An 18,617-nucleotide genomic window follows, 5' to 3' on the forward strand; every position below is an offset into this window, starting at 1 on the left:
TCAGCTTTTTTCAATCAAGACATTGCTCATAGTGTTCAATACAGTAATTATTTTAAAGTATCCAAAATAAAAGCAAAATATTGCATTGAAACATGCACAGAAAGTATTAAAAAATAATGAGTTTGAGGTATAGAACCGACAGACACATCTGTAGATACTTCTCAAAACTTTGTAACACAGAAAGTCAACATACGGTGAGATTCAGATATTGCACTTAAAAGAAATATGAACATATAGAAAGTATTTTTTATCTTATTTTGTCTGTTGGAATGAACATGCGTGGCCTGTGTAACTTTTGGTAGCATTGCTCAAGGTGCAGGTCACATATGAAGAAACCTCAAGTTGAGTTATGTTTTGTATAGGGCTATTAAAAGTCGCTATTTTTAGTTAAAAACTTAATTTCTGCTTAAGTTACTGCTTTGATGTTGCTCTTTTTTGGGTATGACAATACAACATTTTTGTTACCAATTCATACTGTAATCAAATTAATACTAATGGTTATGACTTTAGACATAAGACACATAGTGCTTTTTACGACAGCTCTGGTACACTAGAAACACATTAAAGGATAGTTCACCAAAAAATAAACATTCTGTCACCATTTATTCTCCCTCTTGATATTTCGAATCTTTTTTCACTTTCTTTCTACCGCAAAACACAAAAGAAGATATTTTGAAGAATGTTGAAAACCGAACAGCGGTGGCACCCATTGACTTCTATTGTATGGACACAAAACCAAGGTCATCAGTCATCAACATTTTTCCAAAAAAATCTTCTTTTGTGAGTAAATGATAACATGACAGAATTAAAATTTTTGGTTGAACTATAACAAAGACTAAAAATGAAATAATCATTCAGTCTGAGGGGGGCACTTCGAAGCTCTCCAATACACCTTGGTTAAACTTTTAAAAGCACATCTCTCAGCCATCTCACGTAGACACTGCATAGGTCAAAGTTCTCCCACCGCTGCCTTTCCAGTGAAGGATGACTGATTCACATTCTTTGTGTTATTTACACAACAGGTTAAAGGCCCTACAGTGTGCTCTCTAGAGTGTTGTAATTGTCCTTAAAGTTTTTGAGTTCCAGGAAGTGCTTGGGCCTCTTGCTGCGCTGCCCTGTGGAGGGCAGGTATGTGACTTGAATGGTAGAGGCATTCGAGGGTCCAGAAGAACTGGTCAGATCTTTGGCGGCCGATTGGTGCTGCTGGTTTAGACTGGTGGTGCTGGAGTGGGTCTTTACACTGTTAAGAAAGACAAATAGACATCGTCATATAATGAGTAATGAAGGAGAGGAAGAGTGGGACAAGTTTAAAAGCAAAACTTACATAGTGGCCAGCTGCGCCAGATCTTGCTTATACTTGACATATTCTGGCTCACCGAACACCTAATAAAACAGAACGGACACCTTTATCCTCTTAAATCACATCAGTGTCCCACAGCGCCCCCTGCTGCACACCAGCACTCATCACTTATCTAGCCCGCTATATAATGACAATTCACATGGAGAGTGCTAATGAAGAAAGATGATAGTATTCGGTTAAACTTTGAGACACACACTCTCTGATTCAAACTCACCCCGGCTCCGTGGCGAGCGTTGTCGTATCCCTCCAGTAAGCGATCTATAAGTGCGCAGTTACTCGACTTAAAGACAGAGTGAGAGTTTCGCAGTTCCATCAGCCAGTTCTTGTAGCGTCGTCCAGTTAAAGCGCTGGCACTGCGACACATCTCATGGAATGGAATATCTGTATGTGGTACATATGCTATTAGACTAGACACAAGGGGGGGGGGGGGGACCTCTAAACTTGTGTTTATCCCAACCTCAGAAGAGACCTACCAGAGTCTCTGATGGCATCTAATGCTTGCATTCTGTAGAGGTAGTTATAACAGCCTGTACAAATACAATAAACACATGAGTATAAAGTACAAGTGTTCACAGCCGTAACAGGGTTACAAAGAAAAATGCTAGTGGGTTTATTTTTGTCTCTCACTAGTCCGGCCTTGATGCTTCAGTCTGTTGTCTTCTTTAGAGAGCAGTGTTGGCTCAAAGCGAATGTCGTTCACTTTAGACAAACGGAAGTCAATCTCTTCTCTCAGTTCCTGCAAGAAATGATCTTTGTTTCAGGACTTTACAAGCTAGTATGACACAACATGCATCAGAACTGTATAAACATAGCAAGACTTAAAATTTGGTAACACTTCAGTATAGGGGGCAATTCTCACTATTAACTGGTTGTTATTTACATGCCTATTATTGGCATTGGCTGTTTATTAGTACTTATGAGAAACATATTCTGCATGACCATATTCTACATCCCTAATCCTATCTAATACCTAAATCTAACAACTACCTTACTAACAATTAATAACAAAGTTAAGAGTTCATTGGGGGAAAAAGTCCTAGTTAATGGTTTGTCTATAGCGAGAATTGCCCCCTATACTGAAGTGTGCCGAACATTTTGTTTTACATAAAATGTAAATAATAATATTAAATAAACCTCAAAAGTAGACGCTTCTATTCTGAATGTAGTACAAAGTAAATCCACACAGTGCACAGTGAAAGGGGTTTACAAAGAGGTATATACTGCCATCTAGTGTAAGCTAGAGTAAAAACACATTTTATACCTCGATGATATTAATGTGGCAAAAAACAAACACAAAACGTATTAAAACAGGTAATGCCCTACTAATAAAATTATCTTTACAGAAAAAAAACATTGTGACATAATTGTCCTTGTGTAAATGCAGACAAGACACGGAGATGATGGCATCTCATATTTTAGATTATTGTGATTTTAAATAAATGTAATAAAAAATACAGTACTGACATGGCAAAGTTTCATCAAAGATGAACTCACTAAAATATATTTAATTAGAAAAACATTACACTTGGAAACAAAAATACCTGATTTGTACATGATAGAACTATTGCCCTATAAAAAGGATGCACTACAGCAGAAACAATGACTTAAATCGGTGGCATGAATGTACCCATAAAGAATATAAAATGACGGTGGATCCAAGAAGAGTAAAAGAAGTGTTATACCTTAGGTGCATTATGACCCAACGGGACGTGCGGTCCTCTGCGAGACTTCATAGCGAATCTCATGATCTGTCTTTTCACAAAGATGAAGAGCAGCACAAAAACCTGCACAAGACCGACAGTTCAAATCAACACATTACACTCTTCTCATACAAACAGTGACACGAGTTTTGCGAGATAATCTCGGTAACGTTAGTAACGTTAAAATAATGCCAAAAAATACATTACGTTACATTCTATTAGTCTGGTAACTCAGACGAAGTTCTTGTCCAAACGAAAATGTTTCCTAATATTTTTGATTAAGAAGACTTGTCTGTCTAACAAAAGTTGAAAAGTACAGACACACCGAACACAACTGATAGACTGTCTATTTTATTAAAACGTTTAATAAATCATAGCAGGTCTAAAACTCACCAGGCTGCCGTAGGCCATAACGAGCACAACATTTACACCAGAAAGCGTGATTGGTTCCCCCGCCATTGTGAAATATCAGCCCCTCTCTGAATCCTCATAAGAAGTAAGAAATTGTCGATCGAAATAAATAACTAACAGTTCAATTCGATTAGCTATTATTGAGGTTTACGTTACATCCCTAAAATGAGGATGTGTTGCTCAGTTTGTGTTGACATAACGATCTCCTCGTCGCATGTTTTAAATGTGAACTTGAAGACGCCTATTAACTTTGTCGCCACCTTGTGGCTCGGCGTACGTAACGCGATACGATGTCATTCATCGGTAGGTATTCCTTTCACATTTGTAAACACATAGGTTCTGTCAATCATCTATCTCTTACCATCTTGATCTGATAATTTAACAACATTGTCAAATGGCGTCAGAGTTTGTCAGATATGTTTTGGAATTTTGTTTGGCTACACAGGTCTGTAACCAATAGTAGCTGTAGCCTACATTTGCAAATATTCTCATTGAGTCTGTTGTTGATGCTCGGTGCCAAACAACCTTGTCATTTTTTTCTCTGTGAGAATGTAGTTTCTAGTTCACATGTCATACAGACATGCAAATGCATGGTTCTTTCTTCTCATTTCTTCATAGAAAATGAAGTGAGCTGTCAGAAGAACATCTAAACGAGTGGACAGCTGGCCTTTATCTGATCGACAGAAAGAACAATGACGCCAATTCATTCAGAGGGAACAGAGGTGGGTGGCAGATACATGAAATGACAACAAGGAACAAAATTGTTTCTCTGGTACACCAAGACTATACGGCAGCACTTCCTGCATATCTCTGGGCATGACTGCACCACCTCAGAATATAGTTTGTATCGAGTTCTGTTCTGTGAATGGTCATGGTTCAATGAAAGAGGGAAAAAGTACTATTTAAAAGGGATAATTCACCCCAAAATGAAAATTCATGAATTACTCACTCTCTAGTTGTTCCCAATTTGTATTTTTGTTTTTTGTTTGCTTGAACACAGAGAAAGATATTTGGAAGAATGCCATTAACCAAAGTGTTCTTGGAACCCATGACTACCATTGTAGGAAAAATGACAATGGTAGTCAAAAGTGCACGAGAACTGTTTGTTTTCCTACATTCTTCAAAATATCTTCTTTTGTGTTGAGCAGAACTAAAAAATTATAAAGAACAATTTCCCAACCATGGTAGTCAATAGGGTCCATGAACTGTTTGGTTACAAGCATTCTTCCAAATATCTTTCTCTGTGTTCATCACAATAAAGACATTTATACAGATTTGGAACAACTCAAAGGTGAGTAAATGACACATTTTTATTTTTGGGTGAACTATCCCTTTAATTTATATACAGTAGTTTGAAAATAGGAAAGAGCACAGACAAGCATGACCTCTGTCCTGTTCAACATGAACCACACTCAAAGTTTATATTTTTGAGATATGATATCAGACATGTCTTTATAGCTATAACTTTGCTTTTAGTGCAGAAAGGTAGTTTTTGCTAAACAGGTCATAAAAGGACAGCAGATGCTGAAACTCCTAATTACAGCTCGTGCCCACAAGCATCTCAACAATGTGTTTTTTGTTGTTTTCTTTGTCATTCCATTGATGACAGCGTGTTACGTGCATTCACCTGCAATCAGAATCTGGTCAGAAGAAACTGTTGTTTTGTTACATTTTTTGTTTGCAACCACAAACCAGCTTCCTCTGCTGCTGGCATGTGCAGAGCAGCAAGTCGCTGACGCATGACACACTTTTAAGTGATGAGGGTTTCAAGACTGCTTTTAATAGAATTTACCTAAAGAACATCTGTGAAATGAAACATGTGATGCTGAACAACAGAACATATTTATGTAATAGACTCTATACATAATTTATTTGTATACTTAATATGTACAATATACATTAAGGGACCAAGTTTTATGAGTTATTCTTCAATCTTCAGTCTGAGCACATGTTCACCTTCATTCACAAATTTAAAGCTTTTGAAGGTTCAAGCAGCTAAGCTTCACATACGTTACATTCACAGTGTGTCACCCGCCCATCTTTGCTCTCTCTTTCTCTCTCTCTCTCTCTCTCTCTCTCTCTCTCTCTCTCTCTCTCTCTCTCTCTCTCTCTCTCTCTCTTTCTTGTGCTGCACTGTTCATGTGCTCTTGCAGCTGCAGGAAGTTGAGCAGCAAAATGTGCTTCTGAAGTACACCCCGGGTAATTAACTTTAAATACTTCACTTCCATTTATAATTCTATATTATAATGTTTAATGACTATGTTCAACATTATTATAACCTTTAAATGTGTCTTTTGAGGGTAAAAGTATATTTAGTTTACTGTAATTGTGTACATGCACCTTGCTTGACGCTCATTTAAAAATGCTTAAGCACTATACAAATATGCCTTAAGTATGGTATGCATTTTCCAAAATAATACCGTCTCATTCTGAATTCTGGTGTTTCTGGTTTTATTTTGTGTAATGGTGAATGGTTTTGTGTCTGTTCTTTCAGAAACCTTTGCAGTATCATAGTTTGTTATTGTCGAGTTTCTCTTTTAAAAGTAAAGACTGTCTATCCGCACTGGGTTTAGTGCCTGTCAGTCTGTCTGAAAAAGACCTTTTCTTTTGTTAAACGGATATTTCACCCTAAAAATAACAATTCTCTCATAATTCGTTCACCTTCATGTCACTCAAAACCTGTAAATGGGTCTTTCTCCTTTAGAATACAAAAGAAGATGCTTTGAGAAATGTCTCTGTGGTTTTGTGTTCATACAGTGGAAGTCAGTGCGGGCCCATGTTGTTTGGTCACCAACGTTCTTCAAAATATCATCTTTTGTGTTCTGCAGAAGACAGAAAGCCATACAGGTTTGGAATGACAATGAATCTCATATCTCAACATCTCTCATATTTGGTCGTCTTGATTTACAGTATTTGTATGTAAAGCTGTGGGTACACTATCCATTGCATTCGTGAACCACAGCTGAGATACAAATAAGTTAACTGCTCCTAACCACAACAAAAATCAAACAGGTCTCTCCTAATGGCGTTTTATCTTTAAAGAAACAAAGTAAAGGGAATGAAGGGAGGACATGAATGAAGTGTTCAGACAGATGGATAAACTCTGATTAACAAAATGTAAACTCCCCACCTGAAGGCTTTAATGATGTCATGATCCAAGGGTGTGTTTTCTTAAAAGATGCTTGATAACTTAGGACCAGCAAATTGCCAAAACCGTGTAAAACTTCACACAATGTAAAGCTAGTGTATTTAGAGGGTGGAGGACAGAAAATATCAAAGGAAGACATGTTATTGTAGTCTTTAGTGTTTGTTTTTAATTCTGTCTATGATGTTCTGAATGTCTGAAGCATGTTCAGGGTGCTGTAGCTGCATGCTTAAATAGGTCTCACCTGCTCTACCCACGAACACCTACTGAGTCACCGAGAAACCACGGATCAAGAATGTTCTCATTAGATGGGAAGGGTGTGCATGTTGACAGGTGTCTGACGGAAAGAGATAGACAAAGAAACCAAACAGAAATAGATTGAAGGAGAGAAAGAGGCAGAAAGAAAGAGATTGGGGGAGGAGAGAGAGCTAGGGAAATGAGAGAGGAAGGCCTAACAATCAAAGGGGGTGGAAAAGGTGAGCATGTCGAACCTGTCGGGCAAGTTCTTGTTACAGTGCAGATGTATGATAGAAAAATGACAGACTGTGGGGAGTGAGAGAGAAAGAGAGAGAGAGAGGTGAAGGCAGGATGGAGGCACCTGTTCTCTCAAGCGTCTGAGGGAAGCAGCAGTTGTCTTGAGGTACGTCGTGTCTGTTAGCATCAACATAAGTGTTTGACATAAGTTGATGTGGCTTTTTTTTGTGGCGTGTATGTCCATTGTTCATCCGTGTGAGTGTGGGTGAGTGTGTCTTCGGAGAACAGGTGTTTCTGTAAACTGACACTGATCTGTTGTACTTGGAAATGCTGTAATGCTGCAGTTGTATGGAACTTGTATCTTATTTTGGGTCTATATCTGCAGTCAATTGTTGCTACGATCAAGATTATAACCAGTACAGCCAGTGTTTTGTAATGGGTTTGAAATCAGTTTTGGTTTGTTAATGTGTTGGCTATCCTGAAGTGTACACACTCCTTTACTCCTCCCACACTCATATCTCAGCTCGCTGTTTGCTCAAATCTTTTAATTTATACATAATTATAGAACTCCTGACCTATATACGCTCAAGAAAAGATAACAAAGGGAGTCCTTGTACAACAACAGCAAAAGGTAGGGCAAGCAAATCAGCATTACAGCATTTTAAAGCCCAGGTACACTCTTCTATTTAAGGTTTCTACCCATACAGAGTCTTGCATTTGGACTGTGTTGTTTTAAAATGTTCTTTGGCTGAAATGTGAATCTACACTTCCTTGATTGCATGTGAATTTTATCAGATGTTAGTGAAGTGTTTGAATGAATTTCAATGTGCTGCTTTGAATGAACGTGGGTGTGTAGAAGAGGCAGATTGCCTCCAGAGATTCTTCCAGGCTAGATAACAAATTTCAGATTTATGAAAGATAGGCCCGTATTTAAATATTCCTCATATTATATATTCATATTATATATTACTCATAACCAATTTCTCTTTTAGCTTCCCTTCATTTGTACATATACATATACGTGGAGCACTTAATGAAACTTTGGAGAATTTTTGCAAAGAAAAATCTATTGTAGTACTGTAAGTACCCTGGAAATAAGAAAATCTTATATGAATCGAATATGGTTATTGTTTACTTATTACTTATGATTATATGACACGGCTAAAACAAATATTATTGTTTGTTTTAGATGTAATGCAATGCGTATAGACGATTTAAGGTTAAAAACGCTATATTTTCCACATACCGTGCATGTTTGTATCTCCTCTTTGCCCCGCCTCTCTGAAACGTACAGATTTTTTACAAAGCTCATTGCTCTGAAAAGCGAAGTGTGCTATGATTGGCCAGTTAATGAGTGTGTAGTGATTGGTTGAATACTGCAAGCGTGTGACGGAAATGTTACGCTTCTTACCATGTTTGGAACATCAGGTTCCAAAGCAATTGTACTGACAGGTACGACTACTTACTTTCATATACATTTGGGCGGCCTTAGTCAAATCATACCACAAACTGACGTAGATTTGTGGGGGTGAGGTTACACAAGGCGTTTCAAGCAGGTCTGGGTGAGCATTCACTTTTAGATAGAATGCATATTTTGTTCCGACACTTTAATTTTTGCAATTTTACGTGTCTAATACATCATGGGCAACTTATAAGAGACATAAAAAGATGTTTTAGTGCCATATGACCCCTTTAATATATGGCCAATTCCATCGTTATGGACGTGACATTTTGCATTTTGTTGATAGATTCTAAACATAAAAAAGATTAGTCTATGAAAAAAAATTATATAAAAAAAGGGAAATAAACATGTGACAAAACATGGATAGGTTTTTGGGAGACGATAAACTTTCAATTTCTGTAAAATAAAATGCACAATCTTTAAGCACTAATACCCAATGAATGGAGAAGGGATGCCTCTTTATAGAACATAAAGTAGTTACTTTATATTCATTTTCATGTGTCCATTTATAAAGAATATGTAGCGTTATGAATGTGACAATCCTGAAAATGGCACTTACCTGACTATGAAAAATCATGCAATAAAAATAAAACAAATGCTTTACAAATTTGAAGAGAGATCTCACATAAGTATTTGAACCCCCAAACGTTAATAGCTGTGCTTTTACCATAGTAAAAATTGTAACAACAAAATAAATTTGTGGTAAGGTTGACATTTTCACGGAATTTCCCATATCTGAATACTTAATTTACCTGTAGTGAAACTATTTTTCTGCGCCGCAACACCAAAATAACATTTGTACACAAATACACTTAATAAGTTAACTAAACTAACAAAATTGTATGGGATAGTTCACTCAAAAATGAAAAAAAAAAAATGTCTATGGCAGTCATGTCATTCCAAACCTGTATAACTTTCTTGTTTTCCAGAACACAAAATATGTTTTGAAGAACATTAGTAACCAAACAACACGGAACCTCACTGACTATTGTATTAACAAAATATCACAGATAGATTCCTCAAAAGATCTTCTTTTGTGTTCCACTAAAGAAACCATCATATACAGAATTTGATTGACATGAGGTTAAATAAATGATGACAGAAATTATAACCAGATAAACTTTATAAAATTAAACATTAAAAATGAGCGCTTCAGTTCAGAAACAAAATTCTGAAACGAGTAAAGGTCCATTCCTCCGATTACGTTCGCAGCAGCAAAAGGAACACCTGTATTTAGTGACGTAAGCTGGTCGATAGCAATGTCATTTAAGCGTGTTTGTCGAACAACGACTAACAATCAAACAACAGAAATTTGGCCAAATAGGTTTTTTCTTGCGTCACAGGCCGTTCCCATCCTACTGGTTTAGACCTGCCTGCCTCGGAGAAGGAGCAAAGGTGGTCCTCCAAAAAGGTTCTCTTGAACTACAATTCCGGCTGGTTCCTGCGGTGTGAACGCGACAAAATGCGTTTACTCCCAGCAAATCGTCCCGGAACGATGAAATCGTTCATGTGGTGGAAAGCCCAATGATATATAAAATAATAAATGATTCCATAAAATTCAATGAATCTCAGACATCTGGCTTTTCTAAAAACTAACTGTATGCCCCCTTCGAAACATCAACACTCTTAAAACTAACAGTGCTTAAAAGGCTCTTCACAGGGATGCCATAGAAGAATCATTTTGGTTCCACAAAGAACCATTCAGTCAAAGTTGTTGAACGAACTTAATTAAATTAAGGAAAACTTTTCCACAAAATTAAATTACATTTCTCCAACAAATTCGAATTTGTTTAAAACGATTCTTTACAATCTTGTTGTCTGAACTTCATTTTTTTGTTGTCTTGATTAAATTAATTTGTATCATATACATGGACATTATATATAAAACCAATATAATAAACCCAACTTTATCGATTAGATTATTTAATGAAAGCACTCAAGAACATTTTTTATTCTACATTTTTAACATTAATTACACATTACTTAATTTATCCTCAATAAGAAGTTATCGAGTTGATTAAACTCAACAAACATGCAAATAAAGTAATGTAATCGCCCACGACCTAACCAAAGGCAACACTTTTCTGAACAAGGGTAAAACAGACTCTTCAAAATCTTACAAAGAAGTGTTTCTTTTTACTGAAAAATGCATAAAATAACACTTATTTAAGAAAATAACTCTCAAAATGCAGTTATACGCAAAGCATGCTGGGAAATATAAGTCCTCAGCCCAATTGTAACTTATTTCTGTTAACTCAACACAACTCCTTTATGTTGTCCCAACACAAATGGATTCAGTTATATGAGTAAACATAAAAAAATCATGTTGTGACCAAATTTTCCAGAATTGAATTAAATTTACTTAAGCACGTTAAACAAGTTAATTGAACAAGCGGCAAAAACATTTTTTATTGTATGTACCTTTTTCACCACAAAAACTTTTATGAAACAGAAAGGTTCTTTAGATTTTAAATGTTCTTTATGGAACCATTTGGACAAAAAAGGTTCTTCTAACAGTGTAGCACCTTCATTTTTTTAAGTGTGGCTTGTGAGAATACAAATCCTCTGAGGACGGAAACGAATAGGGTCCCAGCAGGATAGAATTCCATATTATTGAGATGTGCACACATATCTGCACTCTTACTGTGTAACACATATGATGTCAGACAGGATTGTGGTCCGGTGTGTTTTACTTGTTATCTGACTGCTTATCGGGTTTTGTACTAGAACTAAGGACTGTGACGAGTAACATAAAGAATGTTGTCGAAGGAAACATGCAGAAACCCACACACTATAAAGTCACGTTAACTCATTTAGAAAAAAATCTGGTTCTGCTGGGCATGGTTTACAAGCACTCCTGGCGGGGGTGTTGGTGTAGTTTAAGATGTTTACATAATTAGGTTATGGATGCAGTACGCCTGGCTGAGACTTATTGACTCTCTTTTTAATAAATGCAGAATTTCAGTATGTTAGAATCCTGAGGCACTAGAATGAACTCAGATAGGTGGTTTTACGAATGTACTGTATACTTTAAAGGCCTGCAGCAGGTTAAACGTTAAGCCCTAATTAGTATAGAAGCATGAATGCACAAAGGACAACTAATGTTTGTTTAACTTAAATATGAATTACTTATTTAAAACTGGGTGCAAAGTCAGTAAACACTTTTAACTTAGCTTTCTTTGACAGGCTCAAAATGTGACCTGCTGAAGTTAATATTTTTAAAAATACTTTATCATAATCACAGCTTTTACATGTCACTATCCCTGCATTCACAGGGTAGTTTCTACACATAAACATAATATGTTAAAAGACAAAATACTGATTGTGTAATGCTTCTTGTAGGATTCCCGGGAAGGATCACCTACAAGCTGTCTTTGGATTCATAGAATCACAGCTATTAGAAGAGCAACAGAGTCCAGTTGAAACACAGCTTTCTTACCTCCTCTTCAAAGTATACTGATGATGGCAAAACACTGCACTTTTATCAATGAAAGAAAAACTATTATTTTGAAATCCAAGGCGCTAAAAATGCTTTAACAACTGGACTTCATTTACATTGTAATGAATGTACTGGATTTCATTCAGAGACATTTAAGAGCATGAATTTGCAAACTAAACACATTTTTGGACGTCAGTTGTCCGAACCAGATGCATCGGTTGACACAACTAGAGATGTAGATTTATCCAGTGCAGCAGCCGCACAGGGGCAAAGTGTGAAACCTTTTGGCTCTGCGGCCGCTAGATTCCAAATCCGCTCTGCTAAAACACTCCAGTATGGACCCGCAAAACACATTTATCAAGACAAGACAGCAGTTGAAAGAAGCAAAGAAGAGATGAAGACATTTTATGAGTCAAACAAAAGCAAAAGCTTAGACTGGAGAGGGGCAGGTATTAGAACAGGATATAGAAACACAACAGGGGTGTCTAGTGGGACCCAGATTTTCGGTCAACATCTTAGGCGCTCTGAAAGTTTGAATAGAAATGATCCAAACTACCAGATCACATCGTACACTGAAGATAATCAACCTAATAGTGTTCCATGGAGGTTTCAGGGTTCCAGTTTAACCGGACAAGGGGACAGAAAAGATTACCCGAACTCAGAATCTACGCCTGATACAATGAAACAGTTCACGTTTGCTATGGAAAAGACAGGTGGTGGTCAGTCACTCCCTGTCAGGTTGAAATCAAGACCTAGCCAACATAGTATTGGAGACAATAGGAGTCCCTCGGCACAGGTGCAACATGGTGACTCCGGTCCTGATCAACCGGACAACAAAATAGGAATTCGGGTCAGAGAGCAAGGACTAACCATTACAGAGGAGGTGACTGGAAATCAAACAATTATGGAAAGAATTGAGAAACTCTATGGGGCAAATTGTACAGATACTAAGTCGGATGCAAACTCAAAAGATTTGCTCAATGAGAAACGCAACTGTACTTCAGATTCTGGTCAGGTCCTACGTCACAGAAAAACATGCACCGATTCACCTTCTGGACCTCTATCTCCCTCTGACAGCCAACAGACGAGGCCTTCATACACTGTAGAAAAATCTGGAACATTCCCAAGATGGTTGTCTAAAAATGAACAAACGTTCTTCGATAAGATTCAAGAACCATCTACCCCAGAGATCAGAAATGACCAAAGGGATGCTTCTGCGGGTGTCATCTTGGCAAAGCCTATGAGAATGGAAACACATACTCATAAAAAGTTTCAATCATTTACGTCCGCAGATGAGAAGACAAGTAAAATAAGGTCCTTAGAAAGAACCAGGAGTAACCTTTCTGACATTCCTCAACCCAGTAGAACACATGCTCAGGCCACGGGTTTAGAAGGTGGTTCAAACATCTCCAAACGACAGCTACCAATAATAGCAACGTCTGGGGGTATCAAGAAAGAAACCAAGAAAGAAGAACCAACCCAACCCAAGTATCCACTATCCTCAAGGGGAGCAGCCCAGGGTGAAACGTATCAAGAGGATCCGAAGGCTGAAGGAGGGAAAGGAGATGGTCTGCTAGAATTCTCTTCGGACTCCGTGAAAAATACCATCCACAAGTTTGAAGCTGTGATGCAACAAAGCCAAAGCGGGCCACAAATTTTACGTCCCAGAAGAGCCTTATCAGTACCAGAGCAACCCAAGCCTGTGATCCATGTGAAGAAGAGTGATTCAGATATGAATCTTAAATTTACAAGAGTCATGGGGAACACAGAGAGCGCAGGAACAAATCCTGGTTATAAAGTTAAGGAGCCAGCAGGCAATCTAGATCTAAACAGAACTCCCCAATCAAATCCCACAATCCAAGTAAAACCCACATCAGAACAAAAGATGAAGACATACAAAACAAGTATTGACATAATTCCAACGTTCCCAAAACTCCATGAACCAAAGCCTAATCAACCTAACACATATGATAAAATTAGGACAACTGTGCGTTACAGACACATGGATGAACCGGATCTTGCCATCGTTCCTCGTTCAGGGCTTCCAAACACAGGAACAATAGAGAAGAAATCAAGGAATCCGACTTTTCAACCTACAGGCTCACAACAGTCAAACGACAACCGTTTAATAAAGCAACCAAGCATTTGTGTAAATATGGATGATGATAAAGGCGACTATGATGACGATGACACACCTACTAATTCTCCAAATAGAGATCCTCTCACAATAAACATGCAAAGTCAAAGTAACACAGTAAAACCACAAACCTCAGCGCAAACCTCATATACAGGTGTATTCACCTCAGTGAAGTCAGCAGCCAATGGCACTCTCCCTAAAGCCGTCTCCAATCCTTCTGCTTCCATCGGTCCTGCTCAGACACTCTATTCCTCGCTCAATAATTCTAACAATAATAACTATAACACAATAAGCAATGATCCAAACACATATGGCATATGGAGCTCTGATGAAGAAGACGATGATGAGGACTATGAGGGAACGGATTCAGGAGACTCTGACTCAGGAGAATCATCTGTGACCGTAACAAGCAACATGAGCAGATCAGATCGCAAAAGCTTTTCTTTGAGGTAATGTGAATGAGCTTATGCATTAACTGCAGGCTTCTTTAAGGGATAATTCACCCAAACCTGAAGATTCATTCATTTAGTCACCCTCATGTCAGTCCGAACCTTTATGACACTATTTCTTTAGCAGAACACTAAAGAAGATATTTTGAAGAACGTTGGTAACCAAATAACATTGGTCCCCATTGACTTCCATTTTTTGCGCATGCACACAACCACTAAACATTTCGCAAAATATCTTCAATAGTGTTTTACAGAATAAACGTCATATAGTGAGTGAAAAACATTGACTACATTTTGATTTTTGGGTGAACTATCCCTAAATATTACCTTAGTGTGTTTATGTCATTGAAGTTCAGTTTTTCCTTTTCACCTTTCACCTATTTCTTCCTTTCTGCCTGTTGTTTGTCATCTCTACTTCACGTTTTATGTGCAGTTATGTGGAACTATGTATTTACGGTGGAGTGGACTATAAACCATCAGATGGAAGTCTGTCAGAGGATGGTGAGGACTGGGCGCCCTCACGCTCTGCCTCTCTGAGCTCAAACATGTCGGGGTTCTCCTCTGTGACCCTGCTGAGCAATCATGAGATGGATCGCCTGCTGGATGATGTCAAAAACTTGGGAGACGACACCCTGCAGGTTGAATAAGTGAAATGAGACTTTATTATGAAGTCAATTGCAGCATACAGTATATATCTGTTTTAATGTAAATATTTAAAATGAATAGATGGAAATGGAAATATTGGTTGCCAGCTAAATATGCAATTACAAATATGTTAGTGTTGATGCCGCTATTGTTGCTTTGTTATTTCCTTTTGCTATTATAACCTGTGTCTCTGACTTATGACAGAAGTATGAAGATATTCAGGTGGTTGTATTGCACAAGGAGGTGGGGTGTGGTTTAGGATTTACCTTGGCAGGTGGAGTGGATCAGAATAAACCAGTGACGGTGAGAGTCTGACTGCCACAGAAACTTTTGACACAAAACAAAACAGACGGCATGAGTGATAGAGATAGATACAAATACAGCGTTCACACAATTCCTCAAAAACATGAGATAAAAAGCAGCTAATTATAAAAGAAACTTACACCGTGTCTACACCGGCATGACAACCTGCTTGTTCTTAATGGGTTTGTCACATCGCATCCAGTGTGGACGAAATGTAAAATGATAATGGGTTCTGATGCGTTGTCTGTGTCTGTCACGTCGCGTCCGGTGTAGACACTGTGTATTGAAAAAAATTATAAATAAAATGATTTTCTTTACTAATTTGCGAATAATTTACTTCAAAATATTCACCACCTTTAAAATATGATTCATGTACCTTCAAGCTTTTATGCAAAGAAAATATATACTTAACACTATATACTATATATCTATATATATACGGTATATACATATAAAACAATATGTATAATACACTGTTAAAGAGATACTCCACCCAAAAATGAAAATTCTGTCATCATTTAATCATTCTCAAGTTCTTCGAAACCTGTATACATTTTTTCTCATGAACACAAAAAAGTTATCAAAATAATGTTAGCAACTAATATTTTGATGATGGGACATCATTGACTACCATAAAAGGAAAAAACCTGTTGAACACAAAACGAGATATTTTGATGAATTTAATAAAGCAAACAGTTCTATGGCTCCTCTGACTACCATTTTAATTTTTCCTACTATGTAAGTAAAGGAAATCCAAGAAATGCTGACATTATTCAAAATATTGTTCTTTTGTGTTTAACAGAACAAATAAATGTATACAGGTTTGGAACAACTTGAGGTTGAGTAAATGAAGACAGAATTTTCATTTTTGGGTGGAATATCCCTATAATATATTACAATATTCCAGAATTTAATAAAACACATGGAATTGCTGCTTTTTATATAAAATCTTTAAAAAATATATTATAATAAAATAAAATAAACACAGGGTTTCAGCGTATGAAAATATTTTTTTAATATATATATTGCATTATATTTTCCAGTATTTTAATACTCCAAAAAGTATGACATGAAAAAAGTTCAGTTTGGTTGTATAATGTCTAAATATCTGTTTGGATTTCAAGTGACTGTTTCATAACTGGGGCGATTTATACCCATCTCATGTTTTTAGGTCCACAAAGTGATTGCTGAAGGAGTTGCAGCACAGGAAGGCTCTATCTTTGAGGGTGACTGGGTTCTGTCGATCAACGGCACGCCCCTGCAGACGTGTGCTCACTGGGAGGCTCTGAGGACGCTGAGGAAAACGAGGAGTCAGGCCATGGCAGTGGTGGTTCTGCAGAGAGGCGACCAAAATGAGACACAGCACAGAAAAGAGGCCATTCACAGACCACAGACAGGTTGCTACTATTATCTGATAATAAGAGCCAAATACAAACAAAATGCATTTCCTTACTTAGCTTGTGAAGAGCATTCGACAAAACAGAAAACAAGAGGGAGAGACTCTTGTACCATCTAATTAAGATGTTTTGTATTCTGTATGCGTTTGCATGCCCCCTGTAGGCAAGGGAATTTCTGTCACCGTAAACAAGTCCAGCTATGATCTTGGCTTTAGTCTGGAAGGAGGGGTGGACTCCAGCTCGGGAGACAAACCCCTGACTGTACAAAAAGTCTTCCAGGGTAAGAGTCAATATTGTTCAATATATTTATCAAATATTATCTGATGCAATATCTGGGAGGAGCACTTTTATACCAACCAAAACAGCTTCATCAATAATTAACTTTTTTCCAGGTGGACCAGTGAATAAAGTGTTTCCTGGGGATGAGTTGTTGGAAGTGCAAGGCAAGAGTTTGATGGGCATGAGACGTCTTGAAGCGTGGAATCTAATAAGGAGACTGTCCCCTGGACCTGTGGAGGTCTTATTACACCGTCCTCACCAACCATATTAAAGACTTTTTTCTTCCTCCTCACTTCTCAAAGCACTTTGTGATTCAGTCATATTGATTACTGTTTTTTGCTATAAGAACTATACAGGTTCTGTGAAGTTGTATTTTTACAAATTGTGTGCTCCACATTTAGAAAGTGTAAATTGTCTTTCATAGAAATTAGAAGATATCTTTACATGAACACAGTCTAATTGTAATGAAAATATGAGTACTGGAGGCCAGTTTCTTTTAAATATGATTGTGTTATTTTAAATAATGTTTGTACACTCACATTATTGATAGTTATATTTTACAATCAGTCAGAGGCTATATTTTTTTGCTATAAATTGTGTATATGTGAATATGCTGGCTGTACAGCACAGATCCGTCCTCGTTTTTTTTATATTAAAGCCAATGTGAACTAAATTCATGTTTGTGTTTTTATGGTGGTGTCCTTGACTAAGGAATTTACATAGTCGAATCAGAATTGTCACATCTTGGCTGTCCATCTTATTTTTGGCGTAAATGTGGGCGCCGCCATCTTTGACCTGTTTGTGTTTAGACTTCAGGTGAGCCACTATAGCTAATGGCAGTCGAATGGCAAGTGAGATGAGTGTACAGTTTTTTTTCTGGGTAGTTAATATTTATTATGGAACCCAAAGGTACAAGCGTAATGTGTGCAGTTAGAAATTGCCATAATAACCGATTCAAATGCAAACAATGTCTACAAAACATTTGCTTTGACCATAATACACACACTGGAGCTGAATCTGGATGTCGCGCAATCTATGATCTGCATTCGTTATTCATTATTCTAGCCTACTGGATGTACTTTCTCCTGGATTATTGACCTACTTGACTACAATAACTAATGAACCATTACTGACGTTTATTAAGAAACGTTCAAAGGCAGGAGTTTACGGGGAGAGTGACACTTTATGTAAAATATCAGATTACATATAAAACATATTAAGCACAACTACAATAGTATGCAAATAGTGGTATAACAATATTAGCAGCAGTTATTTATTTAATAAATGTTTATTAATTTAGCTGTTTACATTTATATATGTATTTAGCCATTTAGCAGTTAATAGGCTAAAGCAAACTTACCTGCCTGAGGATCGCAGCTGCATGCCTAACAGTTACAGGATTTGCCCTGCCATTAC

At 37.3% G+C, this 18,617-nt stretch overlaps 2 protein-coding genes across 7 annotated transcripts; one reads left to right on the forward strand and one right to left on the reverse strand.

Moving 5' to 3' along the window:
* Positions 1-29: 29 nt before the first annotated feature.
* c12h1orf43 (chromosome 12 C1orf43 homolog) lies at positions 30-3,673 on the reverse strand. The gene is made up of 7 exons (XM_056761892.1): positions 3,454-3,673; positions 3,043-3,144; positions 1,988-2,096; positions 1,834-1,887; positions 1,575-1,741; positions 1,325-1,383; positions 30-1,240 (listed from the first exon to the last, which is right to left on the reverse strand). Exons 1-7 carry the CDS (start codon positions 3,517-3,519, stop codon positions 1,033-1,035), a joined length of 765 nt encoding a protein of 254 aa, XP_056617870.1. The 5' UTR covers positions 3,520-3,673; the 3' UTR covers positions 30-1,032.
* A 134-nt stretch (positions 3,674-3,807) lies between these two features.
* si:dkey-92i15.4 (uncharacterized) lies at positions 3,808-17,874 on the forward strand. 6 transcript variants are annotated; one of them, XM_056761889.1, is made up of 8 exons: positions 3,808-3,916; positions 4,090-4,193; positions 11,895-14,577; positions 15,011-15,215; positions 15,427-15,525; positions 16,697-16,922; positions 17,086-17,202; positions 17,315-17,874. In XM_056761889.1, exons 3-8 carry the CDS (start codon positions 12,152-12,154, stop codon positions 17,470-17,472), a joined length of 3,231 nt encoding a protein of 1,076 aa, XP_056617867.1. In that variant the 5' UTR covers positions 3,808-3,916; positions 4,090-4,193; positions 11,895-12,151; the 3' UTR covers positions 17,473-17,874. The 6 variants fall into 6 exon arrangements, with proteins under 6 accessions (XP_056617867.1, XP_056617866.1, XP_056617864.1 ...); XM_056761887.1 differs by lacking the exons at positions 3,808-3,916; positions 4,090-4,193 and adding exons at positions 5,629-5,670; positions 6,229-6,318; XM_056761888.1 differs by lacking the exon at positions 3,808-3,916 and having other exon boundaries at positions 4,078-4,193.
* The last annotated feature ends 743 nt before the right edge of the window (positions 17,875-18,617 follow it).

Source organism: Triplophysa dalaica, chromosome 12, assembly GCF_015846415.1.
Source record: "Triplophysa dalaica isolate WHDGS20190420 chromosome 12, ASM1584641v1, whole genome shotgun sequence".
Taxonomy (NCBI): Eukaryota; Metazoa; Chordata; class Actinopteri; order Cypriniformes; family Nemacheilidae; genus Triplophysa; species Triplophysa dalaica.